Genomic DNA, 24,535 nt, shown 5'->3' with positions numbered 1-24,535 from the left:
TTAATTTTGTGTGCACACCCAACACGTCCACTACTTCTCCTTCCCTCAGCAGATTGTAGTTTGTTCTTCCTGGAATAATTTCAGGGCAAAGGTGAAGTCAGGCCCAGACCTCAGCACGTCACCGATTGGGTCTGGGGTTGTCCACGTGTGTCTGAGCCCTAATTCTCTCTTGTCGTCTGGGTAGCACACAGGAGCTGGGGACCAAGGAGGAGGGCAGGCCCTCATGTCACCTGGCAGCTGCCTGGAGGACTTCAGAGCGGCACCATTCCTTGAATGCCAAGGCCGGCAGGGCACTTGCCACTTTTTTGCAAATGAGTATAGCTTCTGGCTGACAACAGTGAAACCCGACTTGGAGTTCTCCTCGGCACCATCACCAGACACCTTAAAAGAAAGCCAGGCCCAGCGCCAGAAAATCAGCAGGTGCCAGGTCTGTCTGAAGTATGGCTAGAGAACCCACAATTCGCCATCATGTCGCCAACAGACACCTTCCTAGGGGGCTAAGCCTTCCTAGGCTGTGCTAAGAGATTTAATGGTGCTCATTTCAGACTCCAGCCTCAGCTGTTCCTTCTGTTTCAATGTGGTTATTTCCACAGTACTGTAATACCTTCCTCTGTTCAGGATGGATTAAGCAAATGCTACACGTATGGATTTGCTTGGACTTACCAATCTAAATGAAACCCAGATATTTGTATTTTATTAAGCATGGTGGAAGAGCTGGCTTTATTTAAAAATATGCTAATTCACAGCAAGGCAAATAGATGATAAAGGCCAGATTACAAATTACATTACTGAAAACTTCATTCATTGGTTAATAGCACCTCAAACAAGTGAAGTCAATTACTCTATAATAGAGAGGGCTTCTGCATGGATTTTACAGGAAAAAATAAATAGGACAACAAATGAAACGAGAAAGTAGAGATTTCCAACATTTCAAAATGATTTCCTCTGTAATCTATTTTTCCATGCACTTTAAATAATTGTAAAACCATGACCCAAGGAGATTAAAAAAAAAAAAATCCACACGGCCGGCGTTAACAGTTCATTTCAAAGCAGAGTGAATCATTATGCCAGGAAGGGCCACAGTCGCCGTATTCCAGAGATGCGACATTAGCATAAACACATCACAGATGAGCATGAAACATCATATTCTCTTCTGCATTTTTCAGAGAATAGAAATGCCTACTTTGGCAGCCCTTTTGAAAAGTAGCAATTATGGAAAAAATATATTCAATAAGGGATTAAGAGCCTAAAAGCTATCAATGAATATTAAAGCAGTGATTCGCAAAAATTGACTCCCCATTGCAGTGAACTTCCAAACAGAAGGCTTTTCCCCAGTCGGGGTCCAGCTCGTCTTTGGTGTATGCGTGCTAATGGGACTGAAGCCACATGGGGCTTACTCAGGCGGCACACGGCTCACACAAAGCCTCTCGCTCCCCAACTTGGGAATGCCTGCAGAGCTGCCTCGCAGCCCGCAGTGGACACTTTCCCTCTATACACATAATGGCATCTGAGACAGAGAAGTGACAGAGCTATCATTATGCACTTGGGAGAAAATGAAGGGCTGACTTAATTAAACTTAGGTAAGAAGATTCATTTAACTCACGGTCACCCCACCAGGAAGACACAGCAGTATTTTAAATGAAACAAAGACAGCTTACCATTTGAATTTTATATGATTGGTTTTTATAGGAGAATCATCCTGTTTTCCCAATTTTCAAAACATTTTTATCTGTTGCATCAGTTTTACACCAAGGTAGCAGTTTGACATTTGGCATTCGTATTCTCTATAAAAGTTTAGGTGTGTTAATTTATAATGAGTAGTTTTCTGAATAGCAAAGGATACGTTTTCTATTTTGCTAGGAATTCAGTGGTCTAATCCTAAAAATGAAAGTTTGTTGGAAAAGAGTTTCCGGAAACTTGACTTCCTCATTTAAAAAAAAATGTCATTTTAGAGGAAACTAAAGAAATTTCTTATGAGAGAGTAACACTTATTTTAGTGCTTAATTTCAATGCACTCAAAAATAACAGCGAGAAGAAAAACTCAATTAAAACTTTGTTCATGAGAAATGTTTTCTTTGCCAAACAGTGATTAGGAATGAACGCTTATATCAAGAAAATATTTCAAGTGAGATTTGCTATGGGTTGCCCCCGGGATGGCAGTTTAAGAATAATAGTTTCTGGTAAACAGAAAAATGTACATTTTAAGGTGAAATATTTTCTTGATGTAGCAGAATATTTCCTAGTTCATTCGACCCGTTTACTGATTTTTTTAACTGTTCTATGGCATGCTGAAATTTTTGTGCACCTGAAATTTAAGCCAATTTCAACCTTATTTGTAATGACACTTTTCTGTTTCCAAAAGCTTTATTGCATGCTACCAAAAGCCAAGCCTTCTAAAATTTCACCTTGTTCATTCATGAACTTGGTTTGAGGACATTTTCTGGGAAGAGCTGGGGGTGACCAATGGAACTTATGAAACATATCATGCTTGCTAAATTATTTTAAACATTTTAACTTTGGTATTAGAATATTATCCTAATAGCGTGTCAAACAAATTTTTCAAAAAACCAGGCTGAATTAAGCGGACAGTTTACTCCATGGTGAGCCTGGGATGGTGTATGAGACTGTTCAAAATATTAATATTGCAAGAGGCCTCTCTAAACGCAGCATAAATGCTGCCTTCTGATTTTGAATGATCTAAAGGGCAAAACAATGGAAAAAATAACTTCTTGGAAAAGAAGACTATGTTATTTTAAATGATGCTTTTCCTTACTTGGTTATATATCAATGCACTTTGAAATATCCTTTCTCTGTGAAGGATGAACAAAGCTTTAAAGTTGCTCTCCTAAGCCGTCACGGATGGCTATTATCCTTATCAAAAGCTCCTTCCTAAGAACTCCCCTCATGTTGTTGGCTGCAATGTCTCTAGACCGCCCACTGGGAATTGCTTTGGGTCACTGCTGGGGGACAGGGCGTTTTCTTCTGGGTTCTCATTCTCAGTGAGTGGAGCCCCATCCATCTAGGTATCCAGGCCTCCATGCTGCAAATGGTGGCCTGGTCCTTCTCCTCTCGTGGTCCCCAGACCTAAACTGCAGTCACCTCTTCCTGTGGATTGCTGCCTTCCTGCCGGCCTCACTGCACCCATCCTGACACAGCCTTTGTCTTTCACCCATGCTCTTGTCGTAGGCATCTCCCAGCTGATGCCTCCAGTTTCAAATCCCAGTCTGATTTTGTTCTTCTTTGCCTTAAAATCCTTCAATGACTGCCCTGCCTATGAAGTCCAAATGACAGGCCCAGGGTGAATGGGCCTGCAGGATCTGTCATCACTCAGCTCTATGCTCACTGCAGAGCCACGTTCCTATCTCTATGACTTCGCTCCTGCTCTTTCTACCAGTGATGTCCCGTCTCAGGTAATTTTACCTGGCAGGCAACTACTTATCTTTAAAGACTACATCAGTTGGGGTGTGTGTCTGGGAATTTCCCAAGGAAGACCTGGACTGCCTTCTGCTGCTCCCAGTACAAATAATGGGCCCGTCCGCTGTCTTCGTTCCCCCATTGCTCCTGTAGTGTCTCATCCCACTTCCTTCACTCTCTTACTAAACTGTAAGCCCCACGAGGGCAGGGATCATGCTTTACTCACTTATACGCCCAGTGCCTATGCAGAACTGAGCACATTATTGACACGATTCTTTTTTCAATGACAACTCCATAAGCGTCATTAGGCATTAAATGTTCACCTCTGCCTGTAGGGTTCTTATTGACAAAATGGTAACAAGTATGAACCATTTCTTATTGCAAGATATTAGAATGTGACAATCATCGGCCCACCCACAATCTTCTCTTACACTTATCAACAGAAAGCCAATTGATAAGCTTTAACCATCACCTCCTCCTGAAAAATAGCTTCCTTTTCCATAAACTGAAATTTCAGGGATAAGATTGGAGAGGTCTGGCTGAGAGAAGACTCTTCACTGAAGCGTGACATGACTTAACTCATGCTGTAACCTGTATTCCCTCATGAGAGAAGGGATTCCTGGTACAAGATCGCGTCTACAAAGTCTGTACACGTGTTATCGGTGCTTAGGAAAATAGTCAATGCAATGGTCCACTAAAACCGGATTTTATCAAAGATTTTATTTTGAGCCTCTTATAGATTATAATAAAGCAAATCATCCTATGTGTTCCAGGAAATTCCATTAGATTTGTGTTTCTATCAGCTCAGCAAACTAATCTGATAATTGTGTTTTTCTGGGTTTTTTGTCACGGCTGCAAGAAGAGTAGAAAGATGTGGACTTCAGAGTTTGTTGAGCCCAGGTTTGAATCCACCTCTTTCATCTTCCAGCTGTGTTTCCCTGGGCGAGTTACACCAACTCCCAGGGCCCCATTTTCCTCATTTACACAATGGGACATAACACCTACACTTGCACTGAAAATTAAGTTAGATTCTGTGCCTAGCACATAGCAGTCATCGTGTATTTATTATGGTCACATCTTCTATTTAAAACAAACCATTTAATATGAAAAATATTTCCTGGGTTTTTTTCCATGGTGGAATTATATTATGATTCTCACAGGGCATATAAATTACTGATTAGAGTTATTTATACCTGGCCAATTCTTAATGTCTTTGGGAATGCTATTTTATTTCAATTCTCAAAGTTACTGTACCTCACGCGAAAAATCACAATTTCCTGCAGGGACATTGTCAGGAAGTTCTGCAGGGAACAAAACAATTGACATTAAAAATCAGTACTCTGCAATTGTCACTGTTATTATCTGCCAGAGACTCTGCATAATGCATTTTAAACCACCAAGGCTGGCTGCCACATCCATGTGAAATGCTTGAATTTTATGGTGCTTAAATATTTAATGATTCATAGGAAAAAAATGTGAAACATATCCAATAAATTGCATCCCTTTCTCTAACCTACGGTTGTAAAGTTAAAGACTTTCAACATGTAACATTTGCAGGATGCCTGGTCTGCTATTGACACTTAAACCTTTGTTGCATTACAATTTATAATATCGTTTATTATACATAAAATTCTGTTATGACCTCCAAAAACAACTGGGTTTTATCTGGTGCATTTCTTTTCGTTCAAGCCAAGTTTACTTTTCTACCTGCCTCTAAGATGACTCACCTTGCAGCTGGCTTAGTGGGGAAAACAGGTTACATGGTAGAAGTGTGAACTGCAGATGGGAAGAGTGAGGGCAGAGTACAGAGAGTGATCCCCTTTACTGGGGAAAGGATGGGATTCTGAGGCTCTGAGAAGCATTGTCCTGCTAATGATGGGGTGGGGGACGGACATGAAACCAGGCCTCAGGCCAGAGGGTCTGCATCAGCCACCAGTGAGCTGTGTGGGGAGTGGGCTGGGGCTCAGACCCTCGGGGCCTCAGTTGTCCCATTTGTTGAAGGAGAATGAGACCACATGCTTCACAGGGTTGTTCTGAGGATTAAAAGAGATACAACTACGAGATATAAAATGTAAGGTGCGTTACTGAGACGAACACCCAAGCAGAGCAGCAGATCTAATGGGGTGGATCCTTCTAGGCTGCAGTGTCTGGGGTCAGAACAGGGAGGATCTGGATGGGGCGAGAAAGAGGAAAAGGCTGTCTCATGTGAAAACATCATGATTAAGTCACAGGGTCAGGAAGGCTCACAGCTTGGGCAGTGAGACAAGTTAGCAGAAGCGCAGACTCTGTTATGGATACCTGAAGATGAGGTCGAAAGGCTGGCTGGAGCCCCATGGTTGAGGCTAAGGAGTCTGACCTTTATCCTTTGGCAACAGATAGACGATAAAAGGTACTGAGATGATGAGTAGTATCAAGAATAGATTTTGGAAGATTAACTGGCAGAGCTCTGTAGAACTGACTGAAGAGGTATTTTAAGTACTGAGCAGAGCAATGAATTGAGAAATTTTAAGATCCTTCTAAGCAGAGAGACTGTGATTCTAAAATGAGAGGGCAGGGGCTAAAAATTAGGAAATGACTGCAATAATCCACGGGAAGGGAAAGGAAGAAATGATATGTTTTTTTTTAAAGATAACTAACTATGAACGAGGAGGCTGGGTCTGCATCAGCCTCTCTCTCTTATAGTCTGTTTTGGGTGGTGCATCTCATCCCTTTAGCTTACTCCCTCCCCAGTGGCAGAACATGGGCCAGATGTGCAGACTATCCCCGATCCTACGGAAACCAGACATTTACTGCTTGAGCCTTAGTGGCAGACAACTTAAAAGGATGGAGGAGGCTTGAACAATCACGTACAACTTTGGGATCACGTTCAAGGTCATTAAGAGGAAGCAATTTTAACCACTCCCTTGTCTTGAGAACCAAGGAAAGATTCTGAAAGAAGAGGTCTCTTAAGTTGACTGACCACAACCAAACTGTGGGAACTGGATGCTTAACAAATAATCAGGAAATTACTATTCAGCAAAGAAACCAAATTTAAAAACCAGCTCTAAATGCTTATTCACTCTTAGAGATAATCAGTCGAATACCCTTGCTTTTGCTGGTCTTTCTCAATCCAATTCCAGTTTGTTGGCATAACTTTGGAGATTCTTTATTGTAGGAAAAAACCAAGACAGACATGGAAAATAATAAGCACTGGTTACAGGCAAGCCTATTAACTGAACAAAGTAATTATAATAATTTCCAGAACATCTTTACTGTTGTGCTAAGATAACTGGTTTATATTTATAACTAAAGTGGTCTTTCCCACATCTCTAAAAGTTTAGTCATGTTCCACTCCATAAAGAAGGTGTATATATTCTAGTTATACCATCCAAAATCCAACTCTGATGTCTTTGTATCTGACATGTCAAATAGAGCAAGGAGCTTCTATTATTGGACACAGTAGCAATAAAAAGAAAAAATACTCCCATATATAGTGGTTGAACTTTTAATGCAATTGAAGAAACAATGGTTGGAAAAACATTTAATGAGTCCCTCCCAGCACCCAGGGCCAGCCTTTGGGTTGGTGAAGGGGGAGAGGAGGAAAGTGTAGAAAGATAAGACACAGGCCTCATCCCAGGGCCATGCATAAGCCACACTCCAGTGTAGAAGGCACGTCTTTGTGTAGCTGTGCACAAATAATAATAAGGGCAAGATATAAGTGTCACCACAGAATTACCTTTTCAATACTTGGAGAAGATGGCGTGTAAGAATGAGGTTACTTCTAATGGGGAGGATTGGGGTCAAATTTGTAGAGTTTGGGGGAGAGAGGAATGACATTTAGCTTGAACATATTAATTTAAACACGTTTAAAGTTACCAGACTCACAGATACGATTCATATGAGAAACAAGCTGTAGCTTTACATCAATTATAAATTAACCCAAGGAGCTCAGGTATCATGGTGCCAGCCGGCAGGTCAAAGCGTTCCCAGGATGCAAGTGGTTTCTTAGCTCATTTATATGCAGGTGGCAACGCTTCTCCCAGGTCAGTTCAGGTTAGGAACTGGATACACAACTGCATAGTTCGTATGCTCCAAATTTGTCAAATGTATACAAAGAAACCTGAGAAAGCAATGCCCCAAAATGTTAACCCTGGGCACCTGTAAGTGGTGGGAATAGAAGTGATTTTAAAATTGTACACGTATTTATTTGTATTTCTGTTTATATTGTGAATTTTCTCAATGGAGACAGTACTTATTAAGTCCATTTTCCTGATTATAGATTTCTTGATTTATTATTATATAAATCAGTTTTCCTGATTGCGGAAGTAATACAAGTACATACACATACACATATTTTTAAAAGACTGCAGTATAAAATTGTAAAAAGACAGCAAGCAAAATCCTATGTTCTCTACTCCCAAAATAACTGCCATTAACATATGGGTATATTTCCTTCCAGATGTTAGCTGTGTGCACGTATAAGGCACATATAGTACTTTCATAATCAGAAAACTAAATATAAATGCTAGATAAATCAAAATAGGAAGATCCTTTTCTGCTTCCAAGTCTCTTTAAAAATAAATATCTCAGTGACAATAAGACATCAGTGATATCTGACTTGGTCATTTTATTCACGAAACACAAGCACCACGAGGCACCTTAAGTGACCTGGACGGTCTGTGGGTTATAACACAGCAGGAGTCAGGGGAGTGTCCTGGACACTTGGGCAGGACAAGTGGCTGTCACAGTGGCCATTTAAAAGGCACTTTTATGAGGAAAAAAATACTTCCTCAAGAAGCATTTCTCAGTGACCAACCCACTGCACGCCACTGCTCCACTCTGCATGTGGCACCTGCTGCTGCTTTCCTGATTAACACAAGTCACATCCCCGAGAACGTATATTGCCCCTGGAAGGGCTGCTGTGAGCCCAAATTGTTGGTGCCACCTGACATCTAATGGCGCGTGTAGGTGGCTTTCCCACCTGAGGTCTTGCTCGAGCTTTTTTAAAGGAAGAGCAATATAGGAGCAAAGCTGGTACGCTGTCAACACCACCCAGACGCAGGGGCCAACGGGAGACTCAAACAGCATACTGCTATGGTGGCCACAACCCATTCCTGGAAAGTCACCATGGCAACGTGCCAGGAGGATGAGGGATGGCACTTCCTGCCAAGTCAAACATTGGGCACGCCGGGCAGAATGAGGGCCTGATCTTCCGGGCTGGTGAAAACGAACCTCCTGCTGAAGGTCACAGTCTTTCAAACCAAAACAAGGCAGAGGCACCGCTGAGTTGGCAGGGAGAGACTAGAGCATGGAAACTGGTCCCTACGTGGAGCAACTGACCTGTTTGTGAGAGAGAAGAGGCCAGGAGAAGGGCCGCTCCCAGAGAGCTGTGAGCTACATTCAACAAGTCTGCTTTCAAGATAAGTCAATGTGCTTGTGAATCTAGATTCACAGCAGCCAAGGCAGATGTGAGCAATCTGGAACGATAATAGTGCACTCTGCTTTTGTTTAAGACCAAGTAGGGGCTTGGGGAATAAACCAATCGGGCAATAATCACACGACTGGGTCTTATTTGCCTGAGATGCTGTGCCACCTCACTGGCCGTCAAATCTGTGAAGCCGTTGTCTCCTCATTTCTTCTTCTGGTGAGAGACGGAACCCATAGGGCGAGGGGCTACTTCTTCCATTTCCTGCAGTGAGAAAGCACAAGGGAGAATCAAGCGCTGCCTATCTGTCGTTCTGACATTTACAGGGCATTGTATCCTAGGATTCCAAGGGGGGTAAAACACCCAATGACTTGGGTGTCATCTTTATTTTAACACGAAACAGAAACATAACAAACATATTTCAACTTTAGCTGTCAATACTAAATTTCAACATCAAGTAAATATTTTTAGTATGGTCCAGTCCACAAATCTAATTTGACTCATTCTGAAGCTTCTTGACAATCCTCCTATTTTAATTTTTTTTTTCCACCATGCTCCATAATTTGCATCATTTAACTTCTATAATGTCTCAAGAGCTTCGTTTATTTTTTCATGCCCAGAAATAACTTCTCACTATCTCTAACCTCCCCACAGAGCATGTTGGTTGGTTTCTCTGGATCAGCCTTCGGGTCCTGCTCCCTTTTCTTTCCTCTAACCTGCTGCCTCCCACACCTCCTGGCCAGTGGGAATCACACCTGCTTGAAACGTACAAGCACCCATTGGACATCATGGACCACAGGGGAGGGGCTGTATCACCATAATGAACAATATCCGGCCAGGCAGTCAAAAATGCAGACATAAGTTTTGAAGGTCATATGAACGACCATGGAAATCTTTACTGAAAAGGATTTCTTGGGGCTGCAAACATACCAAAAATATAGTTTACAATGATATAGCCTTTTAATCACTACATAAAAAACACTCTTTCAGGCATTGTGGGGTATAAAAAACAAATAAAAAGAGACCGTCCTCGACCTCAAGGAACCAGCAACCTAAATCTAATGAAAGTGGTTGAATATCCTCCAGGAGGAAGCCATGCAGGGCATCACTGACAGGTACAGGCATGCAGCAGGTTTACTTTTAAGCAGGTGGACCAAAAAAGATGGTACCTTTCCACTTCTGTGTCTCTGCTAACCCTGTTAACTTGCCCTGAAAGGCCCTCTCCCAACACCTACGTTAACTGAGTCTTACTCATGTTCCAATGCCCCCATCAAACTGCACTGCCTTCTGGCCACCCCTGATGGAAGAACTCTCTCCCAAGTCAAGCTCTTCAGTTTCTAGCACCTTCTTCTTGGTAGTTCTTATGCAACAGTCACCACATCCTGAAAGATAGGGCAACCATTTGTTCATACCTCTTCTCTCCCCGACCAAGATCATGAGCTCTAAAATGGCAGGGAACCACTCTGACACTTCTCTCTGCTCCCCAGTATCTGGTACAGTACTGGACACACAGTAGCTATTCAAGAAACATATGAGCTTGACTCAGTGGCACCTGCATATCACTTCCAAAGGTACACATTACAGCCAGACAACTACAGTCAACATTGCCCATTGAGGTTCTGACACAATTGATTTGGGGAGTCAAATACTCTGGAAGCAGGGGCCAAGCTGGGAAGGGCGGGTGGGCAACGGGGTTTGAGCCAGGAGGGAAAACAGATCCTTCCTGCTAGCTCTCCAAATGTGGTACCTTGTCAAAGATGTTTACAGGGGATATAGCGACATGACAGTTGTTAAGACTGTAATGAACGGATGTTAGAGAAAGCAGTGTGAAACTAAGTCAGTCCACTCAACCCACAACCAGAATTTCAGTTGTTAGACAATGGGAAATTAAAAAAAGGCAGTCAAAAGGTAAAACCTTTTAATGTTTTTGTTTGCCCAGTGTGATGGAGGGCCCAATGCTTATTCATATCTGGTTCTCCTTTCCTTTTGAGACCATGGGAAAATGACCCTTCATGAATGTCCTGTAACCTTTCCTGACTAGTACACTCTAAAGTGAACTGGGAAGGCCAGCCCCACACTCACTCCTGCTGGGTAAACTCCACTTCAAGGTTTTTATGATACTGTGAAATATATGTCAATTTATCAACTTTCATTAAAGATGATGTTCAAACATATTATAGCCTTATACGACTTTCACCATAAAGCTTTTATGAACACTATAAGATTAAAAGTTTTATTGGATATGGCTTTTGTCATATATACTTGTAAAGGAATGTCTCTTTGTTCAAAGTGGTAAATGCTTTGAAATTACAGAGAAACTCATGAATCCAATTACCAATAGTTTGTTGCTTAAAATTGTTTTATATGATGAGATCCAAATCCTGCTTTTCCTTTCACAGTTGTTTTTAACAACAAGACTATTCTTAATTGCACTTAGGAGCACAGGCCAGTATGTGACACTCTGTTCCAGCTGGGCAGTGAACTGTTGGGACAAGCTGTGGGCAGAGTCAGAAGCGAGCTCAACGTGGAATGTTGACGCCAGGCCACAGGACACAAGCCCATGGAAGCTGAAAGAGTGCTCAGACTCCCAAAGGGAATCACAGTGTCCAAAAGAAAAAGGCTGAGAATGAACGTTTCCACAAAAGGCAGGGAGGAATTAGAAGAGGCAGACTGTGAAGGTTCCTGGGGCCCAGCTCTCCAAATGAGCAGCCAGCACAAAAGCTCTCTGGACCCATTCACAGGGCATTGGAAGAGAACCAGGGCTTGGCCAACTGAAAAATGCCACATGTTGAAGTAGAAATGTCATATCAAGAAAGGTACAATAATCACTCTTTTGCTGACAGAGCCTTGCTAAGGTGCCCCTATGTCTATTAGCTTTTACTCCCAATTTTATGATCCCAATTTTACAGATAAGGGAACTGAGGCTCAGAGAGTGTTAGGGACACACCAAAGGTCACAAAGCTAGCATGAGGGGAAGGAAAACTTGACCCTAGGTCTTCTGACTGCAGTTCTGGTTCTTTCCACAACCCTGCCCTGCCATCACTTCTCTAAAGAGGGTTAAGCATCAGACTCTTTCACCATCCCTACCCTCCTGCCAAATGCAGTGTCCCTTTTCTTCGTGGATATGTAGGAAGCTCACTGCTATTTGAAAACAGAAAAAGCAGAAGATCTAGCCTAAGCCCTCAGCTCCATGGAACTCTGCTGTTGGCACAGACATGACTACACAGTTCCCACATTGGGTCCCCTTATATCCCACTGCCCACTAGAGTGGTTCAGCTTTCTAGGACCACCAGAAAGACCCTGGATATAACAACATGACAACTACAACAACAATGCTCGATTTGTAAACGGGCCTGATTTTATGGGTATTTTGAATTCTTCAAATTCAGTGTTTCTGATAATATCAAAGCCACCCTGTCTGAAGAATGACTTAATTGCTTCATTTCAGGCTTAAACACTGTACTGGTTTTAATCCCCATAGTTAATTTTGGGGGCAAGTTTCCAAATGTAAATTAATCTTTGATATTTCAAAGACAACTACATATTTGCTGTCAGCCACCTATCCAGACTGTTTGTCACATGTGAGCTTTGGGTAAGTGCCACATTGTGGACAAGGCCTGCTGGCTGCTCTCCTCAGTTTCAGCTCAGCTCTGTCTTCCAGTTCTCCACCTTTTCATTTATTTTTAAACTGCTTCTATATTTTCCATTTGTGTCACATGACCTATTACTTCTCCCCACAGCCTCCAGGATCCTCCACAGACATTTCTCAAAGGGTCTTAGAAATGTGTTTTCAAAAGGAAAGATCTGGACAGGCCTCAGCTGGGTGGTAAAAAGAGACGAGGTCCCCAGGGCGGTAACAGAAATGTGTTGGTAGGGACCCAGGAGATGGCTTCCCAGCTCTGCCTGGAACCAGAGGGAGCACCTGGCCCAGGCGAGCCTTCATTTCCGCAGGCCTGAGCTGGTTCACTTGTGAGGGGAGGCTACTGACGACAGTGACTGCCAGGGTTCTTTCCACAACACCTGAATTTGATGACCTGGGATTAAATCCTGACTTCGCCACTTTTCAGCTACACATCCTTGAGCAAGCTGGGTACCTTCACTTGGTCTCAGTTTCCTCATCTATAAAATGGGAATGGTAAGAATAGCTCCTTTGCTGGACTGTTGAGAAGATAAGAAGAGACGATGCATATGACATGCTTAGCTGAGTGCCACGTGCGCAGTAAATGCCTGACGAGAACTGGACGTCATGATTTTTAATCTCTAACATCATCATGAATCATGTGTTAAATGTCTACTTGTTAGTATCACTAACCAACTCTGTATAGATAGATAGAAAATAAAATGACAAAAGCAGTAACTTCTTAAAAGATAGAGTCCAATTCTGTTTGAAGACCATTTGGCAGTGTTTTGTACAACATGTGGCGTTGCTGCTTACTAACTATTTGTCTTCTAAGAACTAGATACAAAGAAGGTAATTAACAACCTCCAGTTGGCAGCACGCTTTTGTCAAATGGAGGAGCCTTCCAGTCATTGGGAAAGCTGGAGAACCCAGCCAAGACCTTCTTTTTTCCGCTGAGTTAAATCATGCACTGGACGTCTACACGTCTCAGTGAAATGGCCCTGCTCTGATGAATCTGGTACAGAATATTAGTATTTATGAGCCTTGCCTCTGTGTTTCTGTAAATGGGGGTCAGCCCTCAATTTTACTCAAAGAAACAGTGAGCGTGCTTCAAAGAACCTCAGGAACAGTGCCCAGTTTAAGACGATTTAGCTCAATTATGGCACCAGTAGTGAGATCATAAGATTTATTTATTCGTGGTTCTTGATGGAAAAATGTTCAGTTCTCTATCCTTATGTATAATGCAGCACCAGCGCTTTTTACATCTAAGGGAAGAGAAGCAATTTCATCCAGATCAGAACTGCTAAAAAGAATGCCATGAGTTGACGGCCATTTTCCCCACTGCTCACCATCCCCGTAAATAGAGATGTTGAATCTGCCGGTATTCATGGATCCTGCCCACGATCTGATGAGCACTTTATACCAGTCAGTGAAATTATACTCAAGTGAAGTCGCAGGAGGGCAGATCTTTCCCTTAAATTAGGGGGCTAAAGAGGCAATCACTTAAAAATTTTTTTTTTAAACCAGGAAACCTCTAAATAAATCACCAGTGTTCTCTGGGATTTCTATTGTCAAATGAGGGCAGCAGCATGGGACCCACATTCTCTCTTTCAAAAATGTTACTTTACTAGAATTCCATGAATTATAAAGCTTCCAAAATGCCTTCGGAAAGGATGGCTGCTAAGTCATTTACTGACAGAGACCAAAAGGCCGGGAAGAAACCCCAAGTCTAACAATTAAGCAAGACCGTCTTTGAAAAGGGAAGGTGCTTAAGGACAATAAGACCACTTTACTTTTTGAATCACTAATTATAATGATCTACCTATCTATCTCTTTAAAAACAGTTTGAAATTCACCTACAACGTCCTAAGTTTCATAGCTATGTAAGTTTCATTATGGTTTACAAGAAAGGTAACATTTAGATGTAACTTGAGAGAGAAAAATTCACATTTCTACTCCTCAACCAATCAAGTCAGTGACAGTGGGGATTTCTTAGTTCTGAAACAATATCTGGCATCTGAAAATGGGAAGCTTTGAAACGGAGATCAATCCAGCAGCTACTTTACCCATTGTACTTTTCTCCTTATTCTGGTTGGTTAATTTTGGGGACCTTGAATGGCCATGACTGATTTAAAATCAACAGGCTATAATCCCGTTAGTAATTCGAGTAACCTAGAATATTGGGTCCACTATGTCAGGTCCAGCGTTCCTTGCAATATAGACAATGTATGAACTGACCTCTAGAACAGAAAGAGAAAGTCGAGAGCGAGACAGTGAACATTCGCTGGGCCGTTGTTATATGCTCACCCTACTCACTCTCCTCTCCTTTTTAAAAAGTGTACAACTTGATTAATTTTCATGAACTGAACGTGTGGGGCCAACATCCAGATCAAAATACAGAATATTTCCAGCACTCATAAGCTCCCAAGTGCCCTCTTCCAGTCACTACCCCTACACCCAAGAGTACCCACTTCCTGACTTCTAACAGTGTAGATTCGTTTTGTCTATTTCTGTCCATAAATCGATTCATACAATATGTACCCTTTGTGAGTGGCTTCATTTTACATTACGTTTGTGAGATTCATCCATACTCTTATATGTGGTTTTTATTCTACCAATTCTTCCAAGTAGAATTTCCTTGTCTATTTTACAGACAAGGAATTGAGGCTTAAAGGTTTCAAGTAACTTGCCATGGCTACCCAACTGGTCAGTGGCTGAATCAAGATTCAATCCTGGATCCCTTTCTACTCTGCTTCAGACATGAGGTGTATTAGTCGTCTGCCTTAATCCCGAGCCAGAATCAGTAAACCTGAACAGTATTATTGCCTTAATTGTGATTTGGAGACAGGATCTGTTTTAAAAAGCAGCCAGAACAATTCACGCTCTGCCTTCGATACAGCTCACTGCAAATACTAAGATTTTTTTTGATAACTGAAAGTATCTAGGATTAAGATCTCCCTTGACAAGGTATATGTTTTAGCCAAAGGCTCAGCTGCAAAAGTCAGCATTGGTAGTTAACTATCAAGTATTTTTTAAACAGAACAGTCTGTAACTTTGACAGAAATAGTTCTCAATGTGCCTTCTACCTCACTGTGCTGGAGGGGCAGCAAGGAAGGAAAGAGGCTGAGGAGCAGAGTGTCCGTACAGAGAAATCACTGTAACATGAAGCTTTTTTTTTTTAAACAAATGGACGTGGATTTTAATACTTAAGAACTTTTTCTATTTGTTAAGTCAACCCGTCTTAAATCCTTTGAGAATTCTGTCACCACCTTAGCATTTTACCAAGAGGGATTTTAATGACACTAGGAATGATTTTCAAATATCTTTTACATACTTTAATGATGGCTTAGGGTGTTTAATATTTTCCTTGATCTAAAACAGAGTGTCCTTGGGTCAGCAATCTGGAGGTGCCTCAGTTTACCCATCATATCAGCTGATTCTGGAAGTTGAAAGAGGTCGACTATCTCCAAGAATATCCTTCCCTGTTCCATATGCTTGGGACTGTATTTATGTTTATCCACTGAACAAATTTATGAAAACTCCTGGAAAACTAGACACAGGGCTCCCTGAGGGCAGAGGATGCCATTCGCTTGTGTATTCTCATTGCTTCATACGTGTGAGGGGCCTGACGGGCTTGGCTGGGACGACAGGCAGAAACCGGACGTGGGCCTTGTCCTGAGGCACAGATTTGAGAACATACTTCCTATTAGAAAAAAGAGAAGTGAAGGTAGAAGAAGGAAGTTATTGTGGGGAGGGAGGGAGTTCTGATCAAAATCATACATACGGGAGTATGGACAATGCTAGAAAAAGGATGAAAGCCCTTCAGAATATTAAAATCCCACATTCCTCTTAGAAGCTCCAGGGCCAACATGTCTGACTCATTGAGAAGGGGCAGCTGCAGTCCCTGGTCTCTCCTGGTGTTTCTTTTCTTTTGTAAAATTTATTTATTTATTTTTAATTTTTTTCCCATTTATTTATTTTCGGATGTACATCATAATATATTTTGAATTCTGTGTAGATTACATCATGTTCACCACCCGGAAACTAATTACAGTCCATCCCCTCACATGTGAGCTTAATCACCCTTTTGCCCTCCCCCTCCTAGTGTTTCTAATTGAGATTCCAAACCCACCTGCAGACAGGCCTTGGCAGGACCCGCACTGTGAGGGCAGCTGCTCTGTGCTGCCCACCCAGCCTGCATCTTTGCTGGACTCCACTCTGCAGACCCTCAGGCCTTAAAGGATTGCCTATGTCCAAATGGCTACCTGCTCTAGTCTCTGGACTCCTCAGGCCCTTTGTTAGCTCCATCCTCTGGCCTTCATCTCTTGGGCGGAGGCAGCTCACCACTGCGATGTTAAGGTGGGGCCATGCTGGGGAAGGACCGGCAGGAAGGAATTTCTAGTGGCCTCCTCAGAGCCTGGATACAAGTCCCATTGCCAACTTCCTCTTGTTTCGTGATCTTGGGTTGTCTTTGAGTAAGTTTTAATTTCATTATTTAGAAAAAGTTGAGAGTGGTGGGTAAGAGGGTATTTAAACTATAATAAGTTGACCTCAAAAAGACAGAAAATTGCCTCCTCTGAGACATGTCGGTTCTGGCCCTGCTGCTTGCCACTTGCTATGGCATTCATCCTGAAAGAGTCGCTGTGGCCAAATTCTCCCCTTCCTGGCTTTTAGCAGCCCCAGCCCCATGAGCACGGTTTCCACAGAACAGCAAGCAACTGGTCAGTGAAGGCAGGAGTCAGAGCTGAGGTCCCAGCCCTTCAGTAGCTCAAATGCAAGAGGTCTGGGCAAAGCCAGATAGTCTTGGAGATACACGAACTGGACAGTTGCCCAATTTGCTGCAGCAGTCCTCAAACTGTAGTGTGCATAATGATGGAGAACTTGTTAAAAATGCAGATTACCAGATCTCACTGCCAGAGATTCTTATGCATTAAATGGTGCTAGAGCCCAGGAAACTGCATTGTAATGAGCACTCAGCTGACTCTGCTGCAAATGAAGCATCAAGTCACTGAGAAACATTGTGGAAAAAGAACACACTTCACCAGATGTGAACACACTTCACATCCTGGCTCCACCAGGACCCTGGACAAGTCGCTTCTCATCCCTGGGCCTCAGGCACCTCATCTGTGCAACAAGGGGGCTGGAGTAGACATTTCAGACCTCTGCACAGAGGCGCAAGATCCCACAACTGTTTGGTTCCCAGTGAGACATCAGGGTTGGCTGGCCTACACATGGGAGAGTGCAAATGGGCCGCACCAGCAACCTGCTGCCTCTATGTCTGAGGCCTGGCGGCTACTCCGGAGAACAATGCCTGCCCTGTCAGCCAGCCTGGCCCTGACTTCTGGCCACTGAGCAGAGAAGTGGCCACTCTGTGCTCCTTGGCAGTATCCTCCAACTCATTCAGTCTAATTCACTGCCCACCCCACCCCATCCCCACATTTAATCAGCTTTTTCTTTTGGAATAATGTTAGATTTACAGAAAAGTTGTCAGCTAAAACAGACAATTCAATTCCCCTCATGCTAACATCTTACACTATCAAGGTATATTTGTCAAACTAAGAAACCATCTACAGTGATGGGTACATTACTATTACTATTAGTAAATTCTAGACTTCATTTGGATTTCACCAGTTCTTCCACTCATTTCCTTTTTCTGTGCCAGGATCCAGCAGTACATTTAGTCTCCTCTGGTCTGTGGCAGTTTCTCAGTCTTTTCTTGTTTCCCGTGACCTTGACTGTCTTGAGGGGTACAAGCCACATAGCCTACGGAATGTCCCTCACTTTGGTTCATCTGATGTTTTTCTTGATTAGACTGAGGCCATGCGTTTTGGGGAAGAAGACCACAGAGGTGAAGTGCCCTTCTAGCATATCACATCATCACATCACATCACAACACATCAGGGCTTGGTTCATGCCGTCAGCAAAACCGATCACTGGGGATGTAACCCTGAACACTCACTCACGTAGTGTTTGCCAGGCTCCTCGTTCACTTTTAAACTCTCTTGATGAGTTCCAAGGGAAGAAAGCTTTGACCCTCACCACCAAGAGTTACCAGGATAAACTAGAAGAGGTAGGAGTGGGACCTCAAGCAGCCTTTGTCACTTCCTCTGTCTGAGAATGAGTGGGCTACAGAGGGGCCATCCCATCCTTCCTCTGGGCTCCAGGTGCCTGAATTCCAGGTGAAGTGGTTCTCTAACACTGCTGTGAGTGTATGAATCATCAGGAGAGCTGTCTGAGAGAGGCTCCGATTCAGCAGGCTTGGCGTGGAGCCCAGGCCACTGTATTTTTAATGAGCTCCCAGGTGATTCCAATGTACACTAGCTTTTGAGAACCACTAAGCTACAGCTCAGATTTTTCTTTCAACTGAAAATACCAACCCTGGGTTTCAGTCTAGCTTTTACACTTGCCAGCAGGTGGAACCAGAGGCCTATGACACTGAATCTACTGAAGAAAACGAGGACAAATTCCAGTCAACAAAGCATTCCGCATTGTAAGCAGAATTAGGGTTATTTTGAAACAGATGGGCTCTACAGAAGCTGCTGCACTGAATATTATGGAGTTGTTTATTGTCTAGATGGTCTGAAACCCGGGGATTATTTGCTGGCATCTAGTAGTTTCTAAGTAATATCAGATTTCTTCCAGAACAGAGGAGACTGACAAGGCACTGGGAGAGAGATAGAGATGTGGTTAGGGATATGGATGTGGATGCAGATATTTTAACCAGTTCTAACTCAGAATTTACTCTTGCTATTGTGCATACTGCTTTGCATAGCTGAGTGCTTTTACCGGAATGATCTGTATCACTCTAACTCCAAATTAGAAGAGATACAGACACAATCTGTGGGAATAAGACCATCGTGGATGCAGTAATACTAAAAATGTTTTTTTTAAACCTAATCAAAGTGTTCTGCTTACTGGATCACATTTTCACCCAAACCCCCACTTATACTTCCCCTCAATCCTCCTTCCTTCTGCCCCTTCTTGTACCATCCCAGCAGAATGTCAGGAGGGCAGAAGTGAGACAAAGGAGAGCCATCCCGTGCTCATTTTGTCTGTGCCTGATACAGTGGCTCATAGTGGACAGCTGTCTAAGGACAGTCAGATCACAGTTTGACTCAGGGACTTCTCTAGCCCCGCAACGGGCTAATGTGCAGGACCAGGACTTATAAATGGAGTATTCCGAGTCCTGGAAATCTGCAAAGGTCTCCAGCACCAGTGGTTCCTCCCTGGAGAACGTTTTTAATTTCTTAGCATCTGACCCCAGAGTCTTAGTTGCTGCTGTCCTGGTCGGTCCAGGCTCAGAGAGACCATGAAAGTGTCTGAAGTCGGCAGCTTGGTAACTGGTGGTTCAGCAGGTTCTGGCTGTCTCTGCTGCTGGGCAGACCCCCAGAGACCTGAGGGATGCACGGATGTGCTTCCTGGTGGGTGAGGCCCTGCCCAAAGCAGTGGGCTCATAACTGCCTGGGACCGCAGCTCCCTCCCTCCAAGGGATAAAATGCCAGTTGCATAGTCCACCCTCTTTCATGCAGGCAGGTAGGTCCTCCACTCAGAAATATCAAAATCCTCAACTCCACTGCCTTTTTCCCAGGCTCTCAAATCCCCTGTTCTGACAGAGGCATGGAGAAGCATTTTTGAGGACATTTAGACCTGTTTCATTTTTTGCTCACTCCCTTTGACTTGAGTTTCAAATCAGAGACAGCCTGATTTCCAGCTCTTTTAAACAAAGGCCCAAGATAATGTTTTCATTGACCTTTGAAATTACAGACCATTTGGAATTAGCCAATATTTCCCTCAGAAACCTCAACCTTCTGAAAATACCTTTTAACCTTTGGGTATGAAAAAATATATAAGTAAACATCCCAAGAAATCAAGGAATAAGGGAAAAAAAGATGGAAAGTCAGTAGCAGAACTCTGGAAAGTGATAAAGAAACTTAGATTGGAAACTTCTGTGGAGAGCGACCACTCAGGGGTCAAGTCCCAGTCACAGCGGACAACCTTGCAGGTCACCATGTGTCAGGACAAATGAGGCTGTGGGGTCTGTAGTAGGACGGCTGGCCCCTAGTGGCTGGACTGACTAGCAGCAAATAACATGAGTTACATTATCAGGCCCCACACTACCCAATGCTTCGATGTCACAGCTCTGCAAAAAACATGATATGTCAAAGCACTAAAGACCAGATACTTGATCTAGAACAGCGATTCCCAAACTCTCACATGAGGGAGCTTGGTGACAGGCAGATTCTAGGTTCTAACTTGGGAGATCCCAGATCGAGGAATGTGGTGGGACCTAGGAATCTGCACGTTTCACAAGCCCCTAGAGGGAGTCTGACACTGCCGCCCCCACCCTGAGAACCCTGGATCCGAGGATGACCATGTTATATTCTGGGATTCTGCTTGGTGTCAACCATCAGCACCAGCACAGCATTTGGTTTTGGACAAGTAAGTCTTTTGTCACATTTTCCATGAGCCAGAGACTCTGGTGGTTTCCCAGGCTGTGCTATGCTCAATCCTGGGTGATGTGGATTTTAAAAGCAAAATACCAATGCAACCCAGCTCTCTGAAGGGCAAAACAAATACAGCGATGGTATCGCCCTGGAGATTCTATTAGTCACAACATTAGAGGAGATGAAACTGGCCCCGTGTGGCTCACCTTGTCCTAGCAACAAAGTGATTCACCTCTGGATCCCAGGTGCCTGTACATGGTGGCTGCATCATAAATTTTTGATGAATAAACAAAGATCCAAATAACATGCCATCAGGGCTGGGCAGAGAGGGGGACCGGAGGACCAGGCCACGACGGTGGGGCTAGACGAGAGAAATGTAGATAAATAGTGGCAGGGAAGGAATTTCAAAGCCCAGGAATCTTGATTCCTGACCACGGCCACTAACCAGCTCCCAAATCCTGAGCCATAAATGAGTGAGGAACAGGTAAGGGGAGGTGACAAATCCACAGGCTTTAGGATACAATTCAGCCTATTTGTTTTCTTTATGAAATTCATGAAGTTTGCCTGGGCTCTGGGCTTCCGGATACTTTAGAGAATTTTCAATAGCTAGAAACAGGCTGAGATATGAGACGTATTACGTATATGTAAGCTGAATACTGTCTTACAGATTTCAAATATTGTAAGCCTGCTTAGTGCGTAACTACATGTCTAGAGATAGGGATGTCAACACTTAATTACAAAAACAATCCCTGACCCAGGAAACTGTCCCTGAGATTTTAGTGGCCAAGGAGAACATCATGGTTCAAAGGTCTGGTGAAAGCTGAAAGCAGCTTGGCGTCCTTCTTGCGCAGATGCAATGAGAGGAAGATAAACTGTTCTGAGAAAAACCTGCAAGGCGAGTGCGTCACGGCTAGTCTCGAGGTGCTCGAATCAGCAGGGGCAGGCTGAGGGCATCTCGAGAAGCACCAGCCCAATCCCACCACAAGAAAATAAAGCAACGCAAGGACTGCGGCCAGATGTGCACTTGCCGGGTTAAAAAAAAAAAAAAAAAACAGGCAAGAGAAGGAGGAGGTGGAAAAAAGTGGAAAAAGAATGACACACTTGTCAAAAGTGTGAAAGCCGTGAATTTCGAATGGCAGCATCTGGTGGTTTAAGGAACTGGGGTGGGCCCCTCCACAAAGGCCCAGATAACTTGGAAGGTGAGGGCGGCCCAACCTTCTATCCCTCAGAGTGGATAAGCTCGGGAGATAAGGGGCAGTGAGAGGCCATCTGGAGAAATACACAAACAAGCAGGAGCCTTGCTCTTTGCACCTCAGAGCCGAGAAATTCCTTATGTGGGTCAGAGTTAGCTCAGAATTGTGAGGGTGGTGAATTTCTGTGACGCGATAAACTATCCTAGAAGCATGATGGTCATTTTAAAGATATGTCTGTTTCTGTGTTTGATGGTATTCAACCTAACCCGGAGCCTAACTGCTCCTTTTTGCATGTTCTTTTAGGTCTGATTAACTCACCCCCATCCACATCCAGTTCTAATCCATTAGAGAGAGAGAGTATGTGTATTTATGTGTGTGTGTGCATGCTCGTGCCTGGGCACAAGTACGCATGTTAACTTACACACACACAGCCCTGTGACTGAAACATCTCTAATAAACAAGCCCTCCCACCCTCAGGAAGACCTGTGGGCTTTCTCAGACTGTTTCAACCCCTTGAAACAGCCTGTCCCCACCTGCCTCAAACTGACCTAGAATTGCTCAGAAATGATTTGAAAATGGTCCATGCTATGGAGAGATATTCAATAACAAGAAAAATGACTTATTCTTATGTCTCTGTTAATTTCTAGTAAAATAAAACTTACTTTCTGAACAGAAAGGAGACCTCAGAATTAAACTTTTGAACATTAAATTCCAAGTGAGGAAACTAGAATTAGACTTTCTCAGACAACTGATGATTTAGATAAGGGGGAGGAATATGTTGCTTTCTGAGCATCTTTGGAAAGATCTAAGTGTGTGCTGTGCCCAGTTTAAAAGCTAGTACTGAAGGGCCCATCTATAGCTTTAAGAAAGAAACTCTAAAGATAAAGGAATACTATAAAGTTTCCAATTGTTAAACTTGTACACATACAGAACTTGTACATGGGTTTTTAAATGGATGATGGGGGCATCAAATCACTAGCATATATAATTTTCATTGGATACATCCAGAGTTATCAAATGCCTGGCCCAAAGTAATCAAGGGTAAGTGGCACCCATGAATACACTAACAACCCCCCTTCCAGGCTGCCTTATTCCCCGGATGACAGTCACACACGCCCAGACCCTAGAGTCATCCTAGTCATCTTCCTCACCCTCCCTCCAACCTATCACTAAACTCTGTCATTTTAACCTGAACATTTCCTAAACTCATCCATTCCTTTCCATCTGCCCTGTCACCAACCTGCCTGAGCCACCTGTTTCATGAGCCTGGACCAGTGCTCTCCATGAACTCCTGGCATTTTCTCTGGTCTTCCTACCAGCCATTTTCCACACAGTAGCGCAAGAGCTTTTCAAAATCACACCTCTCATCAACTTTATCCTCTGTCTAAACCCTTCCAGGGGTCTCCTTTTATTTAAGAACAATGACCAAAATTTATACCCTGCCCAGTAAGCCTGTCCGCTCTCAACTCCAACTCACCAGTTATCCCTCCTCCAGCTCTCAGCTCAAACACCATACCCTCAGGAAAGTGACTTCATCCCCCCTTTGCCCTAAGCTCTCACAGGATCATGTCCCCTTGTTTCAAAGCGTATGACGCCACAGTTAGTAATTATCCTGACTCTATTTCAGTAATGTGCATCCTCATTACGTGGTGAGCTCTGTAGGGGCAAGAACAGTGCTGGTTTGTGTTCACCTTCTCTCCCCAGGGATGAATAAATAAATGAATGAAGCAGGAATGGGAGGGAGGGAGCGAAGTGCAGAGTAGTGACTACTGCCCTCATTTTACCGATAGACAAAGTAAGGTTCAAGGAAGGTGTGTGATTTCCTGAGGTCTCATACACCTGGACACCCAGGGGCTGGACTGAAGCGGTGTTCTTTATACTCCACCATACTGCTTTGAAAACCAGCACCCACAGCTCTCCCCTCACCATCAACCTTTCTTCACTTTAACCAGCAGCTCAGCAAAATACCAGTGGCTTTTTTCAAATGAGAGGCTATGAGGGTAGGGGAGGGGCCATAATTGTTACATGGATAAAGAAGAAATTGCAAGTTGATACAGTGGATATTTTGAGTTAAGAAAAAAAAAAAGATGACCATGAAAAGGCACAAAATTTGCAGCTGTTTGGACCAAGTGTAACAACATTTCCAACATTGTTTCTATGGATCTGACAATAGCAGATTAAGGGCAACTAATTTCGTAAGAGGCTTGGACCTGTTTCCAAACACTTCTCTTAAGGTAAAAAAAAAAATAAGGGCAGTAAAAGCCCCAGCGAGGACACTATACCAACACGACTGATCTAAATAGAACATACTTCTCTGAGTCATTTGTAGCTTTAAATACTATAGAAAAAAGAATTTACAAAACATGTCCAAATGGCCTGCCTTTGATGTGGTGAACTCTTTCAAAACCACAATGTTCAAATTTAAGTTAAAGTGCAAACCCTTCATGTTTACAATGGTACT

The 24,535-nt window shown here is 43.2% G+C and overlaps 2 protein-coding genes across 28 annotated transcripts in view; one reads left to right on the top strand and one right to left on the bottom strand.

Moving 5' to 3' along the window:
- The window catches only part of COL4A4 (collagen type IV alpha 4 chain), a 121,685-nt gene extending 116,617 nt beyond the window's left edge, over window positions 1-5,068 (top strand). For all 13 annotated transcript variants that reach the window (XR_011439520.1, XR_011439519.1, XR_011439521.1 and 10 more), the window contains one exon: window positions 185-5,068. Coding sequence is in view for 10 of the 13 variants with exons in the window: in XM_070269353.1 (XP_070125454.1) it covers window positions 185-448 (264 nt within the window). In the remaining 3 variants the exon portion in view is untranslated. The remainder of the gene's footprint in view (window positions 1-184) is intronic.
- A 1,465-nt stretch (window positions 5,069-6,533) lies between these two features.
- Window positions 6,534-24,535, bottom strand: part of RHBDD1 (rhomboid domain containing 1) — a 150,995-nt gene continuing 132,993 nt past the window's right edge. For 14 of the 15 annotated variants that reach the window (XR_011439527.1, XR_011439525.1, XR_011439526.1 and 11 more), the window contains one exon: window positions 6,883-9,082. Coding sequence is in view for 12 of the 15 variants with exons in the window: in XM_070269409.1 (XP_070125510.1) it covers window positions 8,988-9,082 (95 nt within the window). In the remaining 3 variants the exon portion in view is untranslated. Of the gene's footprint in view, window positions 9,083-24,535 lie in introns of all 15 variants that reach the window. The other variant, XM_070269411.1, reaches the window with a different exon arrangement.

The sequence above is a fragment of the Equus caballus genome, chromosome 6 (assembly GCF_041296265.1).
Source record: "Equus caballus isolate H_3958 breed thoroughbred chromosome 6, TB-T2T, whole genome shotgun sequence".
Classification (NCBI taxonomy): Eukaryota; Metazoa; Chordata; class Mammalia; order Perissodactyla; family Equidae; genus Equus; species Equus caballus.
The sequence above is the reverse complement of the archived record's forward strand: the minus strand, read 5'-3'. Positions and strand labels throughout refer to the sequence as shown.